This window comes from Scyliorhinus torazame, chromosome 19, assembly GCF_047496885.1.
Source record: "Scyliorhinus torazame isolate Kashiwa2021f chromosome 19, sScyTor2.1, whole genome shotgun sequence".
NCBI classification, from domain to species: Eukaryota; Metazoa; Chordata; class Chondrichthyes; order Carcharhiniformes; family Scyliorhinidae; genus Scyliorhinus; species Scyliorhinus torazame.
In genome coordinates, this window is record NC_092725.1 from 146282917 (window position 1) to 146307227 (window position 24311).

At 46.4% G+C, this 24311-nt stretch overlaps 1 protein-coding gene across 4 annotated transcripts in view; it reads left to right on the top strand.

The window, feature by feature from the left end:
* wash1 (WAS protein family homolog 1) overlaps positions 1 to 22532 on the top strand; it is a 36398-nt gene extending 13866 nt beyond the window's left edge. For all 4 annotated transcript variants that reach the window (XM_072485384.1, XM_072485382.1, XM_072485381.1 and 1 more), the window contains exons 4-11: positions 392 to 538; positions 7798 to 7937; positions 10778 to 10913; positions 11903 to 12107; positions 12304 to 12459; positions 18924 to 19085; positions 19853 to 19921; positions 20642 to 22532. In XM_072485384.1, coding sequence (XP_072341485.1) covers positions 392 to 538; positions 7798 to 7937; positions 10778 to 10913; positions 11903 to 12107; positions 12304 to 12459; positions 18924 to 19085; positions 19853 to 19921; positions 20642 to 20805 — 1179 coding nt within the window. In that variant the 3' untranslated portion in view covers positions 20806 to 22532. The remainder of the gene's footprint in view (positions 1 to 391; positions 539 to 7797; positions 7938 to 10777; positions 10914 to 11902; positions 12108 to 12303; positions 12460 to 18923; positions 19086 to 19852; positions 19922 to 20641) is intronic.
* Positions 22533 to 24311: the final 1779 nt, after the last annotated feature.

Below are 24311 nucleotides of genomic sequence, written 5' to 3' on the forward strand. Positions count from 1 at the left end.
AATTCGCTGATGGGCGCAGGAGCCTTCCCGAGCCCCCTGGAGCTAGATGGGGATCACCGGGGTCCTGGCAAGGAGACCCAAGGCCAACGAGCCACCAAGGGCTGTAGTGGTGAGGTTTCACCGCTTTATGGATAGAGAGTGTGTCTTGAGATGGGCGAAGAAAGAGCTGAGCCGTAGGTGGGAGAACATGGAGATCTGCATCTACCAGGACTGAGTGCAGAGATGGCCAAGAAGAGAGCTGGCTTTAATCGGTCCAAGCGGTGCTCCATCGGAAGGTGCACGACTGTAAAGTCACCTTGGTCAATGTGGAAATGAGGCTCTGTGACATTACTTTGTTAATACTAGCCTAATAATAGGTTTCATGTGCCTCTTGTTCTATTGTGCTCTGCAGGTATTTTCCAGTGCAAAGTACCCTGCACCTGATAGACTTCAGGATTATATTTCCATTTTCACTGGGGTAGATGACCCTGCTTTGCAGAAACGTCCACGCTACAAGATTCACAGCAAGCTGAAGCCACTGGATGACAAGGCTGCGCAGGTATATAATAATCTTTATTATTGTCACACTTAAGCTTACATTAACACTGCAATGAAGTTACTGTGAAAATCGCCTAGTCACTACATTCCGGCACCTTTTTGGGTACACAGATGGAGAATTCAGAATGTCCAATTCACCTAACAGCATGTCTTTTGGGACTTGTGGGAGGAAACCGGAGCACCCGGTGGAAACCCACGCAAACACAGGGAGAACGTGCAGACTTCACACAGACAGTGACCCAAGCCGGGAATCGAACCCGGGTCCCTGGCGCTATGAAGCAACTGGGCTAACCACTGTGCTACCGTGTGTGTCATAATCCACAGCAACTCTCTTGTGAATTGTGACATTTTAATGAAACAAAATATAAGCTAGCAATTTGCTCCTCCATTTTTGTGCCATGCCGATGATTAGAATATAGAACATAGAAAATACAGCACAGAACAGGCCCTTCGGCCCACGATGTTGTGCCGAACCTTTGTCCTAGATTAATCATAGATTATCATTGAATTTACAGTGCAGAAGAAGGCCATTCGGCCCCCTGAGTCTGCACCGGCTCTTGGAAAGAGCACCCTACCCAAACTCAACACCTCCACCCAACACCAAGGGCAATTTTGGACACTAAGGGCAATTTATCATGGCCAATCCACCTACCCTGCACATCTTTGGACTGTGGGAGGAAACCGGAGCACCCGGAGGAAACCCACGCAGACATGGGGAGGACGTGCAGACTCCGCACAGACAGTGACCCAAGCCGGAATCGAACCTGGGACCCTGGAGCTGTGAAGCAATTGTGCTATCCACAATGCTACCGTGCTGCCCTTAAGAACAAATAAATCTACACTATATCATTTTACCGTAATCCATGTACCTATCCAATAGCTGCTTGAAGGTCCCTCATGTTTCCGACTCAACGGCTTCCACAGGCAGTGCATTCCATGCCCCCACTACTCTCTGGGTAAAGAACCTACCTCTGATATCCCTCCTATATCTTTCACCTTAAATTTATGTCCCCTTGTAATGGTTTGTTCCACCCGGGGAAAAAGTCTCTGACTGTCTACTCTATCTATTCCCCTGATCATCTTATAAACCTCTATCAAGTCGCCCCTCATCCTTCTCCGTTCTAATGAGAAAAGGCCTAGCACCCTCAACCTTTCCTCGTAAGACCTACTCTCCATTCCAGGTAACATCCTGGTAAATCTTCTTTGCACCTTTTCCAAAGCTTCCACATCCTTCCTAAAATGAGGTGACCAGAACTGTACACAGTACTCCAAATGTGGCCTTACCAAAGTTTTGTACAGCTGCATCATCACCTCACGGCTCTTAAATTCAATCCCTCTGTTAATGAACGCGAGCACACCATAGGCCTTCTTCGCAGCTCTATCCACTTGAGTGGCAACTTTCAAAGATGTATGAACATAGACCCCAAGATCTCTCTGCTCCTCCACATTGCCAAGAACTCTACCGTTAACCCTGTATTCCGCATTCATATTTGTCCTTCCAAAATGGACAACCTCATACTTTTCAGGGTTAAACTCCATCTGCCACTTCTCAGCCCAGCTCTGCATCCTATCTATGTCTCTTTGCAGCCGACAACAGCCCTCCTTACTATCCACAACTCCACCAATCTTCGTATCGTCTGCAAATTTACTGACCCACCCTTCAACTCCCTCATCCAAGTCATCAATGAAAATCACAAACAGCAGAGGACCCAGAACTGATCCCTGCAGTACGCCACTGGTAACTGGGATCCAGGCTGAATATTTGCCATCCACCACCACTCTCTGACTTCTATCGGTTAGCCAGTTCGTTATCCAACTGGCCAAATTTCCCACTATCCCATGCCTCCTTACTTTCTGCAGAAGCCTACCATGGGGAACCTTATCAAATGCCTTACTAAAATCCATGTACACTACATCCACTGCTTTACCTTCATCCACATACTTGGTCACCTCCTCAAAGAATTCAATAAGATTTGTAAGGCAAGACCTTGTTACTTGCTGTTTAAATATAAAAAGCTGTGCAGATAAATGTGACAGAACTAGAAAAATCAAACGTTCTGATTAATACACTACGCGTATCAATCTGTTTATACAGTGAATTACTTATTTACAGTGTAAGGTGAATCAGACTAGGAAACTAACCGAACAGTATGCAATTCATTCTGCAATCCTCCTAGCTAGATTTTGTCTTCAGAGTCCTTCAGAACAATCTTTACACTGGAGTTCCACCCCTTTCCCACACCAAGTATAGGAGCAATACACATCTTGCTTCTACTTTATTCCTTAAACGGAATCTTGTTCTGGAAAAATGTGTTTTACATTCTTGAACAGAAAGGACAGCAGGTTTTTTTATTTGTTTTTGGGATGTGGGTGTCGCTGGGCTGGGCCAGCATTTGTTGCCCATCTCTAATTGCCCTTGAACTAAGTCAACCACATTGCTGTGGGTCAGGAGTCACATGTAGGCCAGACCAGGTAAGGACGTCAGATTTCCTTCCCTAAAGGACATTAGTGAACCAGATGGGTTTTTACAACAATCAACAATTTTTCATGGTCATCATTAGACTTTTAATTCCAGATTTTTATTGAATTTAAATTCCACCATCTGCCCTGGTGGGACACCGGACTCTGGGTCTCTGGATTACTAGTCCAGTGACTATACCACTCCGCCACCGCCTCCCCACTGGTCCACATGTAGTCAATGTGAAGAGCACATTCCATCACTTTCTGCTTCTGCTAAGTATTTATATTTTAAGTTGAATATACAGTAAGTACATGCACAGACCACAGGGAGTGGTTGCTCATTTTTTCCTTGTACATAAGCAATAGTCCTAATCACCTGCACCCATCTGTTCCTCCATTCCCTTTCCTATATTCTGTTTCTCCATAGAAAATACAGCACAGAACAGGCCCTTCGGCCCACGATGTTGTGCCGAACCTTTGTCCTAGATTAATCATAGATTATCATTGAATTTACAGTGCAGAAGGAGGCCATTCGGCCCTTTGAGTCTGCACCGGCTCTTGGAAAGAGCACCCTACCCAAACTCAACACCTCCACCCAACACCAAGGGCAATTTGGACATTAAGGGCAATTTATCATTGGCCAATTCACCTAACCCGCACATCTTTGGACTGTGGGAGGAAACCGGAGCACCCGGAGGAAACCCACGCAGACACGGGGAGGACATGCAGACTCCGCACAGACAGTGACCCAAGCCGGAATCGAACCTGGGACCCTGGAGCTGTGAAGCAATTGTGCTATCCACAATGCTACCGTGCTGCCCTTGAGAACAAATAAATCTACACTATATCATTTTACCGTAATCCATGTACCTATCCAATAGCTGCTTGAAGGTCCCTAATGTTTCCGACTCAACTACTTCCACAGGCAGTGCATTCCATGCCCCCACTACTCTCTGGGTAAAGAACCTACCTCTGATATCCCTCCTATATCTTCCACCTTTCACCTTAAATTTATGTCCCCTTGTAATGGTTTGTTCCACACGGGGAAAAAGTCTCTGACTGTCTACTCTATCTATTCCCCTGATCATCTTATAAACCTCTATCAAGTCGCCCCTCATCCTTCTCCGTTCCAATGAGAAAAGGCCTAGCACCCTCAACCTTTCCTCGTAAGACCTACTCTCCATTCCAGGCAACATCCTGGTAAATCTTCTTTGCACCTTTTCCAAAGCTTCCACATCCTTCCTAAAATGAGGCAGCCAGAACTGTACACAGTACTCCAAATGTGGCCTTACCAAAGTTTTGTACAGCTGCATCATCACCTCACGGCTCTTAAATTCAATCCCTCTGTTAATGAACGCGAGCACACCATAGGCCTTCTTCACAGCTCTATCCACTTGAGTGGCAACTTTCAAAGATGTATGAACATAGACCCCAAGATCTCTCTGCTCCTCCACATTGCCAAGAACTCTACCGTTAACTCTGTATTCCGCATTCATATTTGTCCTTCCAAAATGGACAACCTCACACTTTTCAGGGTTAAACTCCATCTGCCACTTCTCAGCCCAGCTCTGCATCCTATCTATGTCTCTTTGCAGCCGACAACAGCCCTCCTTACTATCCACAACTCCACCAATCTTCGTATCGTCTGCAAATTTACTGACCCACCCTTCAACTCCCTCATCCAAGTCATTAATGAAAATCACAAACAGCAGAGGACCCAGAACTGATCCCTGCGGTATGCCACTGGTAACTGGGATCCAGGCTGAATATTTGCCATCCACCACCACTCTCTGACTTCTATCGGTTAGCCAGTTCGTTATCCAACTGGCCAAATTTCCCACTATCCCATGCCTCCTTACTTTCTGCATAAGCCTACCATGAGGAACTTTATCAAATGCCTTACTAAAATCCATGTACACTACATCCACTGCTTTACCTTCATCCACATGCTTGGTCACCTCCTCAAAGAATTCAATAAGATTTGTAAGGCAAGACCTACCCCTCACAAATCCGTGCTGACTATCCCTAATCAAGCAGTGTCTTTCCAGATGCTCAGAAATCCTATCCTTCAGTACCCTTTCCATTACTTTGCCTACCACCGAAGTAAGACTAACTGGCCTGTAATTCCCAGGGTTATCCCTAGTCCCTTTTTTGAACAGGGGCACGACATTTGCCACTCTCCAATCCCCTGGTACCACCCCTGTTGACAGTGAGGACGAAAAGATCATTGCCAACGGCTCTGCAATTTAATCTCTTGCTTCCCATAGAATCCTTGGATATATCCCGTCAGGCCCGGGGGACTTGTCTATCCTCAAGTTTTTCAAAATGCCCAACACATCTTCCTTCCTAACAAGTATTTCCTCGAGCTTACCAATCTGTTTCACACTGTCCTCTCCAACAATATCGCCCCTCTCATTTGTAAATACAGAAGAAAAGTACTCGTTCAAGACCTCTCCTATCTCATCAGACTCTACTTCCTACTCAATACTCCATATTCCTTCAATCACCGATTCTTTTTTTAAAAATATTTTTATTAAGGCATTTATAAATTTTAACACCAACTTTCAAGAGGAAAAACAACAAAGTAAATAGCCCCCACCCAATCAACAACCATACCCAGCCAAAGTGGCTTACATACACAGATCCCCAGTCCCTCTCCCCCACTAACTGTTCCCACCTCAACTAACCCCCTCCCCCTACCTCTCTCCCTCCCTTACCCCCCCCCCCCTCCCCCCATTGTATCTGCTGACAGCCTAATGTTCCCCAAAGAAGTCGATAAACAGCTGCCGTCTCCGGGCGATCCTCTCGGGGCGAACTTGACCTTCTCAAGCCTGAGAAACCCGGCCATGTCACTGACCCATACCCCTGGTTTTGGGGGTTCCGAGTCCCTCCACGCCAATAAGATCCATCTCCGGGCTACCAGGGAGGCAAAGGCCAACACATCTGCCTCTCTCGCCCCCTGGACTCCCGGGTCTTCCGACACTCCAAAAACCGGCACCTCTGAACTCGGCACCACCCGTACTTTCAGTACCGTGGTCATGAAATCAGCAAATCCCGGCCAAAATCCCCTAAGCCTCGGACATGCCCAAAATATATGGACATGATTCGCGGGCCCTTCCTCCCACCGCCCGCACCTATCCTCAACCCCTTCAAAGAACCTGCTCATACGGGCCACAGTCATATGCGCTTCAAGGACCACCTTGAATTGTATCAGGCTGAGCCTGGCACACGACGAGGACGCGTTAACCCTGCTCGAGGAATCCTCCCACAGTCCCGCCTCTAACTTCTTGCCCAACTCTTCCTCCCATTTTCGCTTTACCTCCCCTATCGGGGTTCCCTCCCATTCCATGAGCACTTTATAAATTTCCGAGACCTTCCCCTCCCCCACTCCCGTTTTCGACACTACCTTGTCCTGTATTCCTTGGGGCGGTAGGAGCGGAAAGGTCAAAACCTGCCTCCATGCAAAGTCCCTCACCTGCAGGTAGCGGAATCCATTCCCCCCCGGGCAGCTCAAACTCCTCCTCCAAGCAGGGAAATCTGCCGTCAATAAACAGGTCTTCTAACCGCTCAATCCCAGCTCGCTACCACCTTCGAGACTCCCCATCTCGCACCCCCAGTGCAAACCGGTGATTGCCACAAATGGGTGTCCACACCAACGCTCCCTCCACCCCCATATGCTTCCGCCACTGTCCCCACACCCTCAAAGCCGCCACTACCGGGCTTGTGGAGTACTGAGCCGGCGAGAACAGCAGAGGTGCCGTTACCAATGCCCCTAAACTTGTGCCCCTACATGATGCCGCCTCCACCCGCTCCCACACCCACTCCTCCTCCACTACCCACTTCCTGATCATTGCTATGTTTGCCGCCCAATAGTAGTTCCTAAAATTTGGTAGGGCCAGCTCTTTCCCCCCCCCCCCCCCCACTCCAGCAGCACCTTCTTTACCTGCAGAATTTTACCCAGCCATACAAACCCAGAGATCACCGTTTTCACCCTCTTTTTAAAAGAAAAAGCCTTTTGGATAAAAATAGGCAGGCACTGAAATACAAACAATAACCTCGGGATGACCGTGATCTTTACCATCTGCACCCTCCCCGCCAGTAACAACGGGAGCATATCCCACCTTCGAAAGTCCTCCTTCATCTGCTCCACTAACCGAGCCAAGTTCAGCTTGTGTAGATGCTCCCACTCCTGCGCCTCCTGGATACCCAAATATTGAAAGCTCCCACCACCTTGAACGGCATCCCCCCCCCCCAATCACCTCTCCTGCGCCCTCGCCTGAATCGCAAAGACCTCGCGTTTGCCCATATTCAATTTAAACCCTGAAAACCGGCCGAATTCCCCTAGAATCAATCACCTATTCTTGATTGGTCTCTGTGTTAATCACTAACTCCAGTCCTATATTTTTGAGATATTTGTTTCAATACTGTCGAGACTATTATTTCCAACATATATCTCATCTCAACTGCATGTCAGTGAAGTCTTGATGAGTTAGAGCTGGAAGGTGAAATGTTGAGTGAAGTTACTGATCACTGTCCAGTGTTCACTGAACTGCAAGATGAAGCTCAGGTGCATGGGCTGCACTCTGATTTCCTTCGCACAAGTCAATCTGCTGAAATTCATTGGGATGACTCCCCGTGAAAGGCCGGGCACGCTGCTCATGGACCTCCTTCTCTGACATTAGGCATCTGTCTTAAATATCAAGTAAGATAAACATCTAGATGCCAATCTCGTTACAGCAAACATGTCCAGGCTGAGATTTGCAGACTGAACTAATAGAGATACCTTTTATTTTCCTTCAGGACAAGACAAAGGATTATTATCACGTGTGTTTGAATATTAAATCACGAGAGGAGAATGGGACAGAGGAAGGTTTGGGAAGCCTTCCTCGAAATACCACCTCCATCAGTTCTCTGCTCCTTTTCAACACCACTGAGAACCCGTAGGTGTCGTTTACCTGATTAAGTGAAAGGGAATCATTTTGTTCTTATTGTATATTTGTTCCATATGTTGGTTTTACATCAACATACTAACTGCCATTGTTCATGTTGTTCATAACATTCATAGCAAGCTGACATTCATCGAAAACAATTAAACATTGACTTGTAGCAACAATTACAGAACGGCACAGTGATTAGCACTGCTGCCTCACAGCGCAGGGCCGCACGGTGGCACAGTGGTTAGCACTGCTGCCTCACAGCGCAGGCCCGCACGGTGGCACAGTTATTAGCGCTGCTGCCTCACAGCGCCAGGGCCGCACGGTGGCACAGTGATTAGCACTGCTGCCTCACAGCGCAGGGCAGCACGGTGACACAGTGATTAGCACTGCTGCCTCACAGCGCCAGGGCCGCACGGTGGCACAGTGATTAGCACTGCTGCCTCACAGCGCCAGGGCCGCACGGTGACACAGTGGTTAGCACTGCTGCCTCACAGCGCCAGGGCCGCACGGTGACACAGTGATTAGCACTGCTGCCTCACAGCGCAGGGCCGCACGGTGACAGTGATTAGCACTGCTGCCTCACAGCGCCAGGGCCGCACGGTGACACAGTGATTAGCACTGCTGCCTCACAGCGCAGGGCCGCACGGTGACACAGTGATTAGCACTGCTGCCTCACAGCGCCAGGGCCGCACGGTGGCACAGTGATTAGCACTGCTGCCTCACAGCGCAGGGCCGCACGGTGGCACAGTGATTAGCACTGCTGCCTCACAGCGCAGGGCAGCACGGTGACACAGTGATTAGCACTGCTGCCTTACAGCGCAGGGCCGCACGGTGACACAGTGATTAGCACTGCTGCCTCACAGCGCCAGGGCCGCACGGTGGCACAGTGATTAGCACTGCTGCCTCACAGCGCAGGGCCGCACGGTGGCACAGTGATTAGCACTGCTGCCTCACAGCGCAGGGCAGCACGGTGACACAGTGATTAGCACTGCTGCCTCACAGCGCAGGGCCGCACGGTGACACAGTGATTAGCACTGCTGCCTCACAGTGCCAGGGCCGCACGGTGACACAGTGATTAGCACTGCTGCCTCACAGCGCCAGGGCCGCACGGTGACACAGTGATTAGCACTGCTGCCCCACAGCGCAGGGCCGCACGGTGACACAGTGATTAGCACTGCTGCCTCACAGCGCGGGGTCGCACGGTGACACAGTGATTAGCACTGCTGCCTCACAGCGCCAGGGCCGCACGGTGACACAGTGATTAGCACTGCTGCCTCACAGCGCAGGGCCGCACGGTGACACAGTGATTAGCACTGCTGCCTCACAGCGCCAGGGCCGCACGGTGGCACAGTGATTAGCACTGCTGCCTCACAGCGCAGGGCCGCACGGTGGCACAGTGATTAGCACTGCTGCCTCACAGCGCAGGGCAGCACGGTGACACAGTGATTAGCACTGCTGCCTCACAGCGCAGGGCCGCACGGTGACACAGTGATTAGCACTGCTGCCTCACAGTGCCAGGGCCGCACGGTGACACAGTGATTAGCACTGCTGCCTCACAGCGCCAGGGCCGCACGGTGACACAGTGGTTAGCACTGCTGCCTCACAGCGCAGGGCCGCACGGTGACAGTGTTTAGCACTGCTGCCTCACAGTGCCAGGGCCGCACGGTGACACAGTGATTAGCACTGCTGCCTCACAGCGCCAGGAATCCGGGTCTAATTCCAGCCTCGGGTGACTGACTGTGTGGAGTTTGCACGTGCTCTCCGCGTCAGCGTAGATTTCCTCCAGGTGATCCAGTTTCCTCCCACAGTCCAAAGATGTGCAGGTTAGGTGGATTGGCCATGCTAAATTGCCCTTAGTGTCAAAAAGGTTGGGTGGGGTTACTGGGTTCATGGAGATAGGTTGGGGGAGTATGCCTAGGTAGGGTGCTCTTTCAGAGGGTCGGTGCAGACTCGATGGGCCAAATGGCCTCCTTCTGCACTGTAGGGGTTCTATGATTCCATGAACACCCTGCAGTTTATTCAGAAAAAGAACATTTCTGGTGTGTATTGCAGGTCTGTGTATGAATCTTAGAATACCCAATTTTTTTTTCCCAATTAAGGGGCAATTTAGCGTGGCCAATCCACCTAACCTGCACATCTTTGGGTTGTGGGGGTGGGACCTATGCAGACACGGGGAGAATGTGCAAACTCCGCACGGACAGGTGGCCGGGATCGAACCCAGGTCCTCAGTGCCGCAGTCCCAGTGCTAACCACTACGCCGCGTGTGGCCCCCTGGTCTGTGTATGAATTATAAAATAATAAATATCAGACACGTTTAAGTGTAATATAATTTTAAACAAAGAGAGAAATATGGCTCGCATAAGTGTGTTGCATGTCCTGGCCAGTCCATGTCAGGATCAAAATGGGTAAGTAAATTTAATTGAAAAAGAAACTGGAACTGCTTTTACATTGACGCACAGCATCATGAAAGAATAACGCAGTTGTACATTAATTTGTCCTGTATGAAAGCAGTTGGGGTCACGGTTTTTCAGGATGTGTGAACTTCTGGCGTCACTTTTTTTGAGGGGCAAAAATGTGAAAATATTTTGACACAATTGGCAAATGATAAATTTTAAGGTCTGAGAAGATCATAAGGACATAAGAAATAGGAACAGGAAAGACCACATGTTGGAAAAATTAGTTTTATAGTATATTTATTAAGACTATTCTGAAAGAAGTGTGTGTTGGATTTATAGTTTGCTTTAGAGGAATTTAGTTTTGTTTTCTTTAGAATAGAGGTTTAAGACAGTGAAGCAGATCTGCCTGGCATGCGTATGATCGTGTTCTACTCTTTCATCCTGCAGGTATAAGAAATATGTTCTATTGGATCCATTAGCTGGAGCTGTGACAAAAATTCACATTGCACTGGAGACTGAGAAAGAGGAGAAACCATTTGATGCTCCCCTCTCAATCACCAAGCGGGGGCAACTAGAGAGACAGGTAATTGTGGAGGGCTGCATCGCTGATGTCTGGGACTCTCATCTTCCATCCGCTCGGTTAATGATGGATACGCAAAATGCTACTGTGGAGGTGCTCTGGGAACAGCTTTTTATTATGCTCCAATTAAAGATTGTTGTAGCACTTACCTTCCACAAGCTATCCTCTGCAGACTATCCCATTGGGCATGAAAATGAGATGTCCATGTGTTTCTATCCATAATTAAAACTACACATTGCCTCATTCATTTAACAAAAGGCAATGAGAGTGATCTGGTTAATTTCTGCAAGGCCTATATGCCATGCAAAGTCATGCGTTACTTTGAGTTTTTATAGTTAAATGTTCCTCACTGTCCAGTGCTGTACGTACAGTTACATTGTCAATATCCAGCTCCTTGGTTTTGCATTGAAAGTTTTGCCTTTGCTCTGTTGGCTTGTCATTGGCAGATTTATTTCCTGTACTTTGAACAAGAGGAAACACAGTCACTTGGTGTTCATGGTGAAAACTGAACTTGAACCTTTGGTCAATCCTGGAATGCGAGCTAAGCCAATTAGGTGCCCTTTCTGTTTCATTGAGCTGGTCATGGATTTAACATATTGGAAGGAAAATATAATCCAAAATGCTTATCTAGGATATAAATCTAATCTGATGTCAAACCTACAGAGAACCAGATGATGTATTTTGTTAGGAAGCTAACTGCAAAAAAAAATCACTTATTGTCACGAGTAGGCTTCAATGAAGTTACCGTGAAAAGCCCCTAGTCACCACATTCCGGTGCCTGTTCGGGGAGACTGGTACGGGAATTGAACCCGCGCTGCTGGCTGTGTTCTGCATTACAAGCCAGCGATTTAGTCCACTGTGCTAAACGAGCCCCAAGCTAGCTGAAACTCAACAGGAAACCATTCTTGCAATATCTGCTTCTCACTATTGCTGCAGAGTTTTATTTTGAGCTATTTTGTCTGGGCTTCTGAACATAATCTTTGTTATTTCAGACAACTGAAAATTATTTCTATGTGCCAGACCTGGGACAGGTCCCAGAGATCGATGTCCCGTCCTACCTGCCTGATCTACCTGGCATTGCCAATGACCTCATGTACAGTGCTGACCTGGGTCCAGGCATTGCACCCTCTGTGCCAGGAAGCAACATGCCTGAACTGCCCAGTTTCAATACAGAACCAGCTTACGCGAATGGCCCAGGTACAGTGCAATGATGTGCATTTACTGCTTTGTGGTTTGAAGAATTAGCGTATTCTTCACTCTCGTGATTATACTGGGACAATCTTCAAGTTGCAAATTACAGTAAAATGTATTTGTCAAGCGATAACTAATTTCAATAGTGGTTGTGGAATGGCTGTTACTCAAAGGTTTGTAATTTTTATGTTCTGTATTTCAGATCAACAGAATCCTTCTCTGCCCCTGCCGCCATTAGCACACCCTCCTCCAGTACTACTGGCACCAGTGAGTGTTCCTCCACCTCCGCCGCCGCCGCCTCCTCCGCCTCCAGTTCAGTTACCTCGGCAAACTAATGTTGGCAACGGTCAACTACCAGGTTTGTTGGTAAATGTGTCGACTCTTAATCCTGCCTAAATAATATGTCAATCAACATGTGGATGTTGCATAAAAATACAAAGTGCGAGAAATACTCAGCAGGTCAGGCAGCATCTGTGCAGAGAAACAGTTAATGTTTCCGGTTGATGACCCTTTATCAGAATTAGTTCTCTGTACTAACGTTACCTGACCTGCTGAGTATTTCTAGCATTTTCTTCCTTTATTTCAAGTTGTCAGCACCATCAGTACTTTTCTTTTGCGTGAAAAAAAGATTTGTTATTCTCTTCTCTGATAGTCATGCTTAGAATCCATTAACATGCTGCTTCTTATAGAGCAGTGCTGCCATCAGCAGGGGTCTAGTGGGACTGCAGGTCATTACTGGGTGAGATATTCACTGCGCCAAGTACAAGGGGTTTGTGCCCAAGTGTCTTGACTGAATTCAAACAAAGAAATGTACAGCACAGGAACAGGCCTTTCGGCCCTCCAAGCCTGTGCCAACCATGCTGCCCGACTAAACTACAATCTTCTACACTTCCTGGGTCCGTATCCCTCTATTCCCATCCTATTCATGTATTTGTCAAGATGTCCCTTAAATTCAAAATACGTTCTCTGCTTTTGTGACTTTAAGTTTGATGAACTTAAAGGAATACCAAAATTTCCGATGAAACTGTTTTGTTCTAAAGTCCTCCTCTTTAGTAAAAAAATAAGAATCAAATTCATAGAAGCATAGAATCCCCACACTTCAGACGGGGGCCATTCAGCCCATCGAGTCTGCACCGGCTCTTGGAAAGAGCCCCCCACTTAGGCCCACACCTCCACCATATCCCCATAATCCAGTAACCCCACCGAACCATTTTGGACATTAAGGTCAATTCATCATGGCCAATCCATCTAACCTGCACATCTTTGGACTGTGGGAGGAAACCGGAGCACCCGGAGGAAACCCATGCACACACGGGGAGAACGTGCAGACTCCGCACAGCCAGTGACCCAAGCCGGAATCGAACCTGGGACCCTGGATCTGTGAGGCAGCAGTGCTAACCACTGTGCTGACATGCTTCATTTTTTCTTTTGCAAGAGTTTACCCAATCTCCTGTTGAAAGGTATTAAGAACAAAGAACAAAGAAATGTACAGCACAGGAACAGGCCCTTCGGCCCTCCAAGCCCATGCCGACCATGCTGCCCGACTAAACTACAATCTTCTACACTTCCTGGGTCCGTATCCCTCTATTCCCATCCTATTCATGTATTTGTCAAGATGCCCCTTAAATGTCACTATCGTCCCTGCTTCCACCACCTCCTCCGGTAGCGAGTTCCAGGCACCCACTACCCTCTGCGTAAAAAACTTGCCTCGTACATCTACTCTAAACCTTGCCCCTCTCACCTTAAACCTATGCCCCCTAGTAATTGACCCCTCTACCCTGGGGAAAAGCCTCTGACTATCCACTCTGTCTATGCCCCTCATAATTTTGTATACCTCTATCAGGTCTCCCCTCAACCTCCTTCGTTCCAGTGAGAACAAACCGAGTTTATTCAACGGCTCCTCATAGCTAATGCCCTCCATACCAGGCAACATTCTGGTAAATCTCTTCTGCACCCTCTCTAAAGCCTCCACATCCTTCTGGTAGTGTGGCGACCAGAATTGAACACTATACTCCAAGTGTGGCCTAACTAAGGTTCTATACAGCTGCAACATGACTTGCCAATTCTTATACTCAATGCCCCGGCCAATGAAGGCAAGCATGCCGTATGCCTTCTTGACTACCTTCTCCACCTGTGTTGTCCCTTTCAATGACCTGTGGACCTGTACTCCTAGATCTCTTTGACTTTCAATACTCTTGAGGGTTCTACCATTCACTGTATATTCCCTACCTGCATTAGACCTTCCAAAATGCATTACCTCACATTTGTCCGGATTAAACTCCATCTGCCATCTCTCCGCCCAAGTCTCCAAACAATCTAAATCCTGCTGTATCCTCCGACAGTCCTCATCACTATCCGCAATTCCACCAACCTTTGTGTCGTCTGCAAACTTACTAATCAGACCAGTTACATTTTCCTCCAAATCATTTATATATACTACAAAGAGCAAAGGTCCAAGCACTGATCCCTGTGGAACACCACTGGTCACAGCCCTCCAATGAGAAAAGCATCCTTCCATTGCTACTCTGTGCCTTCTATGGCCTAGCCAGTTCTGTATCCACCTTGCCAGCTCACCCCTGATCCCGTGTGACTTCACCTTTTGTACTAGTCTACCATGAGGGACCTTGTCAAAGGCCTTACTGAAGTCCATATAGACAACATCCACTGCCCTACCTGCATCAATCATCTTAGTGACCTCCTCGAAAAACTCTATCAAGTTAGTGAGACACGACCGCCCCTTCACAAAACCGTGCTGCCTCTCACTAATACGTCCATTTGCTTCCAAATGGGAGTAGATCCTGTCTCGAAGAATTCTCTCCAGTAATTTCCCTACCACTGAAGTAAGGCTCACCGGCCTGTAGTTCCCGGGATTATCCTTGCTACCCTTCTTAAACAGAGGAACAACATTGGCTATTCTCCAGTCCTCCGGGACATCCCCTGAAGACAGCGAGGATCCAAAGATTTCTGTCAAGGCCTCAGCAATTTCCTCTCCAGCCTCCTTCAGTATTCTGGGGTAGATCCCATCAGGCCCCGGGGACTTATCTACCTTAATATTTTTTAAGACACCCAACACCTCGTCTTTTTGGATCTCAATGTGACCCAGGCTATCTACACACCCTTCTCCAGACTCAACATCTACCAATTTCTTCTCTTTGGTGAATACTGATGCAAAGTATTCATTTAGTACCTCGCCCATTTCCTCTGGCTCCACACATAGATTCCCTTGCCTATCCTTCAGTGGGCCAACCCTTTCCCTGGCTACCCTCTTGCTTTTTATGTACGTGTAAAAAGCCTTGGGATTTTCTTTAACCCTATTTGCCAATGACTTTTCGTGACCCCTTCTAGCCCTCCTGACTCCTTGCTTAAGTTCCTTCCTACTTTCCTTATATTACACGCAGGCTTCGTCTGTTCCCAGCCTTTTAGCCCTGACAAATACCTCCTTTTTCTTTTTGACGAGGCCTACAATATCTCTCGTCATCCAAGGTTCCCGAAAATTGCCGTATTTATCCTTCTTCCACACAGGAACATGCCGGTCCTGAATTCCTTTCAACTGCCACTTGAAAGCCTCCCACATGTCAGACATCCGCCCCCAACCTATGTTCTTCAGTTCCCGCCTAATATTGTTATAATTAGCCTTCCCCCAATTTAGCACATTCACCCTAGGACCACTCTTATCCTTGTCCACCAGTACTTTAAAACTGACTGAATTGTGGTCACTGTTACCGAAATGCTCCCCTACTGAAACATCTACCACCTGGCCGGGCTCATTCCCCAATACCAAGTCCAGTACCGCCCCTTCCCTAGTTGGACTGTCTACATATTGTTTTAAGAAGCCCTCCTGGATGCTCCTTACAAACTCCGCCCCGTCTAAGCCCCTGGCACTAAGTGAGTCCCAGTCAATATTGGGGAAGTTGAAGTTTCCCATCACCACAACCCTGTTGTTTTTACTCTTTTCCAAAATCTGTCTACCTATCCCGCTGGCTGTTGGGAGGCCTGTAGTAAACCCCCAACATTGTGACTGCACCCTTCTTATTCCTGATCTCTACCCATATAGCCTCACTGCCCTCTGAGGTGTCCTCTCGCAGTACAGCTGTGATATTCTCCCGTGCCAGTAGCGCAACTCCCCCTCCCCTTTTACATCCCCCTCTATCCCGCCTGAAACATCTAAATCCTGGAACGTTTAGCTGCCAATCCTGCCCTTCCCTCAACCAGGTCTCTGTAATGGCAACAACATCATAGTTCCAAGTACTAATCCAAGCTCTAAGTTCATCTGCCTTACCCGTAATACTTCTTGCATTAAAACATATGCACTTCAGGCCACCAGACCCGCTGTGTTCAGCAACTTCTCCCTGTCTGCTCTGCCTCAGAGCCACACTGTCCCTATTCCCTAGTTCTCCCTCAATGCTCTCACCTTCTGACCTATTGCTCCCATGCCCACCCCCCTGCCATACTAGTTTAAACCCTCCCGTGTGACACTAGCAAACCTCGCGGCCAGGATATTTATGCCTCTCCGGTTTAGATGCAACCCGTCCTTCTTATACAGGTCACACATGCCCCGGAAGAGCTCCCAGTGGTCCAGATAATGGAAACCCTCCCTCCTACACCAGCTGTTTAGCCACGTGTTTAGCAGCTCTATCTTCCTATTTCTAGCCTCACTGGCACGTGGCACAGGGAGTAATCCCGAGATTACAACCCTCGAGGTCCTGTCTTTTAACTTTCTGCCTAGCTCCCTGAACTCCTGCTGCAGGACCTCACGCCCCTTCCTGCCTATGTCGTTAGTACCAATATGTACAACGACCTCTGCCTGTTTGCCCTCCCCCTTCAGGATGCCCTCTACCCGTTCGGAGACATCCTGGACCCTGGCACCAGGGAGGCAACATACCATCCTGGAGTCTCTTTCACGTCCACAGAAGCGCCTATCTGTGCCCCTGACTACAGAGTCCCCTATTACTATTACTCTTCTGCGCTTTGACCCTCCCTTCTGAACATCAGAGCCAGCAGTGGTGCCACTGCTCTGGCTGCTGCTGTTTTCCCTATTTTCCAGTATTATTGAATCTGCTTCCACCACCCTTCCCCTCTTTGAATTTTAGATCATGACGCTCGCTTTGTAACTTTCTTTTCCCCTTATCACCTCTGGTTCTTGTGCCAATAGCCATAAATCTGTTGTCACTGGAAACAATTTTTTCGACCAAACCCTTTCAAGATTTTGAACACATCTATCAAATCTTCGCTTAAACTTCTCTACTCTGATAGAAACATCCCAGCTTTCCAGTCTCTCCGCCTAAATGAAGTCCCTCATCCCCGGTACCGTTTTAGCAAATCTCCTCTTGACCTTCCAAAAGAGTGGTGCCTAGAATTGACCACAGTATCCTTGCTGGGGTCTAACCAATGTATTAGCACACTCTTGATTTTGGGTAGACTAATTCTGTAATCAAACTGAAACAGGGGACAGTTTCCAGTTCTTCTTATCTGTTTCTCCAAAGACTAGCTGATTTGATTATGACTGCTCCTGAAATTGTTTTCAGTGCCATTTTGATATTGACAAGAGAATAGCAATTTGAAAAGGAAGTTAAAAGGAGCCAACAGTTATTCAGCACCAGAAGCATCGTAACTTTACCCAGTCATCTCCACAAATTAATATTTTAACAAACTAGAGGCAGGAGACTCAGCTGTCCCTCTTTTAAAATTATTCTCTGTAACCCAAGAATTTTGAGGCTGGTCGTAATGCACCTCAAATCACAGGCGATCAAATTGGGAGATCTTGCTTATCTGTAGTTCAAATCATAGCATATGACGTATTGTCCACTAGTCATGGATCACAGACTTAAACCCCTGGAATTCCTAATTTAGCATTGTGGGAGCACCGTCATCGCAAAAACTGCAGTTGTTTTATAAGACCACCATCTTAAGAGCAACAAACGGTCGACAATAGATTAAAACCGTACTTGACCAGTTTTTTAAAAATTCATTCACAGGATATGTGTGTTACTCGTAAAGCCTGCATTTTTTGCCTCTTCCTAATTGCCCTTGCCAAGGTGGTTGTGTGCACACTTTCTCGAATACAGTTTCAGAGTCATTTCAGAGAACAAAAAATGTCAACTGTATTTTAGTGGGTTTGGAGTTGCATAGGCCAGAGTTCCTTCCCTAAAGGACAGTGACGTACCAGATGGATTGTTACAACAATCCAGTTTAATGGCCAATATCACTGATACTAGCTTTTTATTCCAGATTTTAATTTATTACATTAAAAAATTCCTAGTGGCTCTGGTGGGATTTGAACTTGTGTCTTTATTATTTATCAAGGCCTCTGAATTATTTGTCCAGGAACATAACCATTATTCTACCGTACCCGTTTGTGGAATGTGTTGTTTGTGGAATGAGTATCCACATAATTGGCTTCAAAAAAGGTAATCCATTGGATTGCAAGTGCTGTGTTCCTCCGAGATATGCGGAGTAAATTTCAATAGAGATGTGAAATGGACAGTAGCAAATAGGCCACCCATTATGGAAAGGATAATTATCTGACAAGTAAAAACATTGCAGAGTTACCGCGGAAAGGCTGGGGAGAGGCACTAGGTGAATTGCTCTTGTGTAGAAATAGCAGGTAGATGATGGGTCAAATGGCCTCTTCCTGTGCTGTTGCCATTCTAAGACTGTAAATATCCACCAATGTTCCCTTCCATTGCAGACTGGTTTTGTGCCCATGGTAAACGATAATTATATCTCCATAAAATGTCTCTCCCAAATCAACAGGAAGGACTGTAATTGTGCAAAGCTCCTTCATTGATTTGTACTTCATTCACTTATTGTCCTTTTCCGAAGATGGCACTGTTCAGGGAGCACCTCAGGAGGTTGTGCAGCCCTCCGATGGAAGAGCCAGTCTACTGGAATCAATCCGCCTGGCTGGTGGAATCGGGAAAGCCAAACTGCGCAACGCAAAGACTATTAAAATGGAAAAGAAAAAGCAGAAAGAACAGGAACAAGGTATTTTTCAATGTAACACCCTTTTTGTTTCAGATAATTGACCAGGATTAAATGATGATGCTTCACATGGTGTATAAAATTGTTACTTTTCAACACGATTATATGAACGTTCAAAGGAATCTTTTGTGTCATCTTTAGTTAAACAGTGACCCGAGGGAGGGAGCAAACATTCCCAAACTTCAGGAATACTGAGCTGGTGCCAAGGCTAAATCGCTGGCTTTGAAAGCAGACCAAGGCAGGCCAGCAGCACGGTTCGATTCCCGTAACAGCCTCCCCCAACAGGCGCCGGAATGTGGCGACTAGGGGCTTTTCACAGTAACTTCATTTGAAGCCTACTTGTGACAATAAGCGATTTTCTTTCCATTTCATTTCATCCCTGCTGCCACTTTGGGAAATGAAAGTAAAATAATTTGCTAGCACTCGTAACTCTGGTGAAAGATCAACGACCTGAAACTTTAACTGTGTTTTTTTCTCCGCTGAAGCTATCTGACTTGTTGAATATTTCCAATGTTTTCTGTTTTTATTGCACGTTTGGAGGTTTCTGTGTCTCGGAGGCTCAGCATCATTTATGACAAAATTATTCCACGTGTTGAGTTTTTATGTTCCTCCCTTGTCCTGTTAGTTTGTTGGGAATGTGTGAACATTTTGATTGGATACCTGTAAAATGTACTCTTTCTTAGTGCAACGAGGCTATTAAAACTATCTTGAGTGTGGGCAGGGGAAGAAGTAGCGGCCTTGCTGATCTTGACCCGTTTCATGTCTTCTAGGTGGAACAATGAAAGGAGGTGGGGATATGATGTCTGACCTTTTCAACAAGCTTGCAATGAGGAGAAAAGGTGCGAAAGCCAGTGTTGACACAGATTTATAATTAAACAGTGATTGTGGGGTCACTTGATGGCAAATCATGAGTGACATTATGTAAAAGATTGACAGATTACGGGCAGGATTCTCCGTCCTGCCAGGGATGTTTTCTGACACGGCGCGCCCTGCTGGCGGTGGGATTCTCCGTCCTGGCAGCCGGCCAATGGGGTTTCCTGTTCTGGGCGCCCCCACACCGTTGGGAAATCCGCAGGCGTGAGTGCGCTGCCGGCGAGACGGAGGATCCCGCAGACAGAGAATCCTGTCCAACGTCTTTACTCACTGTTACTTTTCGTTTTTGCACCTTACAGAAAGCATTTATTTTAATAAAGGATTAAGCATCCTTTGCTTTGTCCTAATAATGTGCCCTGGCCCTGACTATAGTAACAACATTTCTGCAGTCGCCATTTCAGTGCCCCTTCTTGTGAAGTCAACAACGTTTAGGACCAGCTTGTGAGCAGGTTAATGCTGCAAACTCAATTGAACTGGTTTGAGAATTATCTAAAATTCACTTCACACGGGTCCTCTTGCAAAGCGACTTTATTCTGCTGTAGCTGACAGCACAATGCTGAAACTATGTACAGATTAGTGTCCTGTAACTTGTACTACTTAGAAAATATAATAGCATGTGTTGGCATGATACCTGCTATAATTCTGTATAATTGGCTGGATTAAAACTTGTAAGTCTGATTTTACAGGTATCTCGGGGAAAGGCCCTCAACCAGGTGAGGGTGGCAGTGGTGGAGGAGCTGCCGATGTTCCTGTACCAGGTGGTGCTTTTGCTCGAATGTCTGATGCAATTCCGCCCCTCCCCCCTCCACAGCAGCAAACCGCTGGAGATGAGGATGAGTGGGACGCGTGAGATTTGCTGCCTGATTTGGCGAAGGTGTCTGCATCAAGTATCTGTTTCCTGTGAAACCTTTAACTTTTCATCCAGTTGTTACGTCTGTCAATCAGCTGAAGCTTGGGACTCTGAACAAAAAGGGGAGAGGTGTGTGTGTGTCTGTGGCTTTTTCTGTCCAATTGGTGTGTGATGGGAATCGGAACAGCCCAGTCCCTGTAGACACAATCACCGGAGCTTTTCATCTTCCTGGTTAGCTACATAAATAAACGTATAGCTAACCAAAGTCCTCAACAATTAAGCAGTAGAATTTCCATCATAACATTATTTTATGTTCCTTAAATGGCCTCAGCAGTAACACAAAGACTGATGTCCAGAATGTGTGGTTGGAGCAGAAACTCTGCCTGATAATAAAAGCAATGAAAGTGGCTTTTGGTTAAAGCAGCATTTTTCTCTAATATTTCCTTTTATAATCTTGTTTAAAAGGCTGTGAAATTTTCAGCTCCTCTCTGCAAACATACCAGTGGCTGGATGGCCAATATATGTCCAGATTTCCACCTGTGCTGCTTGACCAGTCTCAGAAAGCAGGTGACAATGGCCACATTTCCTATCCATAGCCAGAATGAGTGAGGAAAGAAGCCAGTTTGTTCCACACTGATGCTAGGGCACTCTGCATTACTTTGATGAGCAATTGAATATTAACCCAGAATTCCACAAACATTAGTTTCACAAAATGCTGAAACACCGTTTGAAGTTTAAAATTACAATAAGCAAAGCTTAGCTTTATAATATAGAACTTACAGTGACGGTTTAGTCTGCTTGTTAACTGCAAGAGGCAAAGTTTGAAATATAAATGGCTGTTATCAATAATTTGGAAATAACATGGTATCCACACAACCCCATGCTTGTGCTGGTTTGAAGTATAACAGCGACACTCGAGTGTCTTTTGTGTGAATCACCAGTTAAATTGGAAGGTGAGCCTGTTGAGGTATTGTTCAAACAAATTGTGAAATATCATAAAGTGCTAAATTAATGTACAACGATCAAATTTGCGTTGAGTGTTGGCAAAGTGCTTTCCTTGAGTTGCACTTTTTGTATAAACAGGGCATTTTCAAATTAGTCACTGCATTGTCGAGGTTGGTTGGCAGATCGTGTGCATTGAGGAAAATTAATTGCTTCATTGCTACTGTACTTGGAGCATTCCTATGAACAGATTGACCATTCGGGACAATGATTGCAATTTGTCTCCCGCCATGTGCTATTTATCATGAGAAAATTCCCGCTGAGTTCTTGAAATTATTCAATGAGCTACATCAACCCAAAAACAAAATGTCTCCCAACCTTTGGAGAGAGCTCTGACGAGAAAATGGCAAAGAAGCTTTTAAACATGGTACATTTTTGCATAGCTCATCGGATTGAGATGTACACAACCTACCATTTTATTAAAGTATGGTTTGCAATTATAGATTGTCCTTTAAACATTTATTGTGGTTGAACATATCTTGATAAATTTCTGCTCCAAGTGCAGAAATACTGTCCTCATGTCATGATCACATCTGCCCCTAAATTTCCAGAGCTCCATGGAGTCACTTCATATATTTGCCCAATCTACATTGTAATTCCCTCGTTGCACATTTATTAAATCAATTGCACTTTACCAGGAAGCTGATCAGTAACATGGACAACAGTCAAAATTGTGCCCTGCACATTGTAAAAATGTAAATCTAAATAAAAAAGCTTTACTACTTTCCTATGTTGAATGTAATTATTTCTTTGACCTCTGTGCAAAGTCAATAGTGGACGTGTTATATAAATCATGGCTTTTACCTTTCAAAGTTTTTGATTGTTTTCCCTTTGTTTCACTGCTCCGTAACATTGGTCAGCTCCGTAGGGATGCTAAAATACATTTCTTTACCCCCATGTTAAAATGCCACCAGCATTCACACACGTTTGTTACTGGCCACATCTCAGTGCATTGTGAGAAAAGCTGTGATTTTTTACATCAGCAGGAGGAATTGTTGAAATCAGACTTTCACGGGTAACTTTGTCTGCCTTCTCTCTCACTGCTTTGCAGCCCTTGGCTTAGTGGGCAAGGATGTTTCCCTCAGGTGATCAGATGCATGAATCTGCTTAATGGGGCAGGCCATTCAATCAGATTATGGCTGATTTGATACTTCAACTCCATTTACATCTGGCAGCATCTGTGGGAACGAAAAATCTAGGTTACAGGCCCTGACCTGATCTGATGAAAGGTCACAGCCAACTGTTTCTCGCCACAGATGCTGCCATACCTAAATATTCACAATCACCCATGGCACCTTCCCATGCAATCGCAGAAAGTGTAACACCTGCCCCTTTACCTCTTCCATACTTAACATCCCAGGCCCAAAACACTCATTCCAGGTCAGAGAGACCAAACGCAGACTGGGTGATTGCTTTGTTGAGCACCTTCGGTCTGTGCGCATTCAGGACCCTGACCTTCCTTCCCATTGCTTGTCATTTTAACAAAAGACCCTGCCCCCATGCCTGTCCTTGGCCTGCTGCAAAGTTCCAGTGAAGCTCAATGCAAACTGGAGGACCAACAGGGGCAGCACGGTAGCATTGTGGATCGCACAATTGCTTCACAGCTCCAGGGTCCCAGGTTCGATTCCGGCTTGAAACTGCTAGTACCCTTCGGTTTGTAGAAATGTTTCCAATTTCCGTCCTGAAAGTTTAGCTCATTTTTGGTACTGCCCCAACAACAGAAATATCTTTCTAGGCAGCACGGTGGCACAGTGGCTAGCCTCAAGGTGCCGAGGTCCCAGGTTCGATCCTGGCTCTGGGCCACTGTCCGTGTGGAGTTTGCACATTCTCCCCAAGTCTGCGTGGGTTTCGCCCCCACAACCCAAAGATGTGCAGGATTGGTGGATTGGCTGCGCTAAATTGCCCCTTAATTGGAAAAAATGAATTTGGTAACAAGAACTAGGAGCAGGAGTAGGCCACCTGGCCCCTCGAGCCTGCTCCGCCATTCAATGAGATCATGGCTGATCTTCTGTGGACTCAGCTCCACTTTCCGGCCCAAACACCATAACCCTTAATTCTTCAAAAAACTCTTATATTAAAAACCTAAATTTAAAAGAAATATGTTTCTATCCATCTGTTCCCCCCCTTGAAAATTTCAACAAAATCACCCTTTAGCCTCCTAAAAATGAAAGAATACCCTACTCATTTACATAATCACTCAATTTAATCCAGGTATAACCAGGAGCCCAGGTATCATTCTGTATGATCCACTCCCTGTGAGGCCAACAAATCCTTGTGTGGTGTGGAAATGCTCGCAATAATCCCAAGTGTGGACTAAGCAAGGCTATGTAGAGATGAAGCATCAGTTCTACCTCTATTAGCCTTTTTGATTTTATTTTTCATTACATTTTAATGATTCATGTATCTGGACCGAATTGAACCCTAGTCCCTGGTGCTGTGAGGCCGCAGTGCTAATCATCTGTCACCAGTATATTTACAGTTCCCTTACCAACACTGTTTTCTTT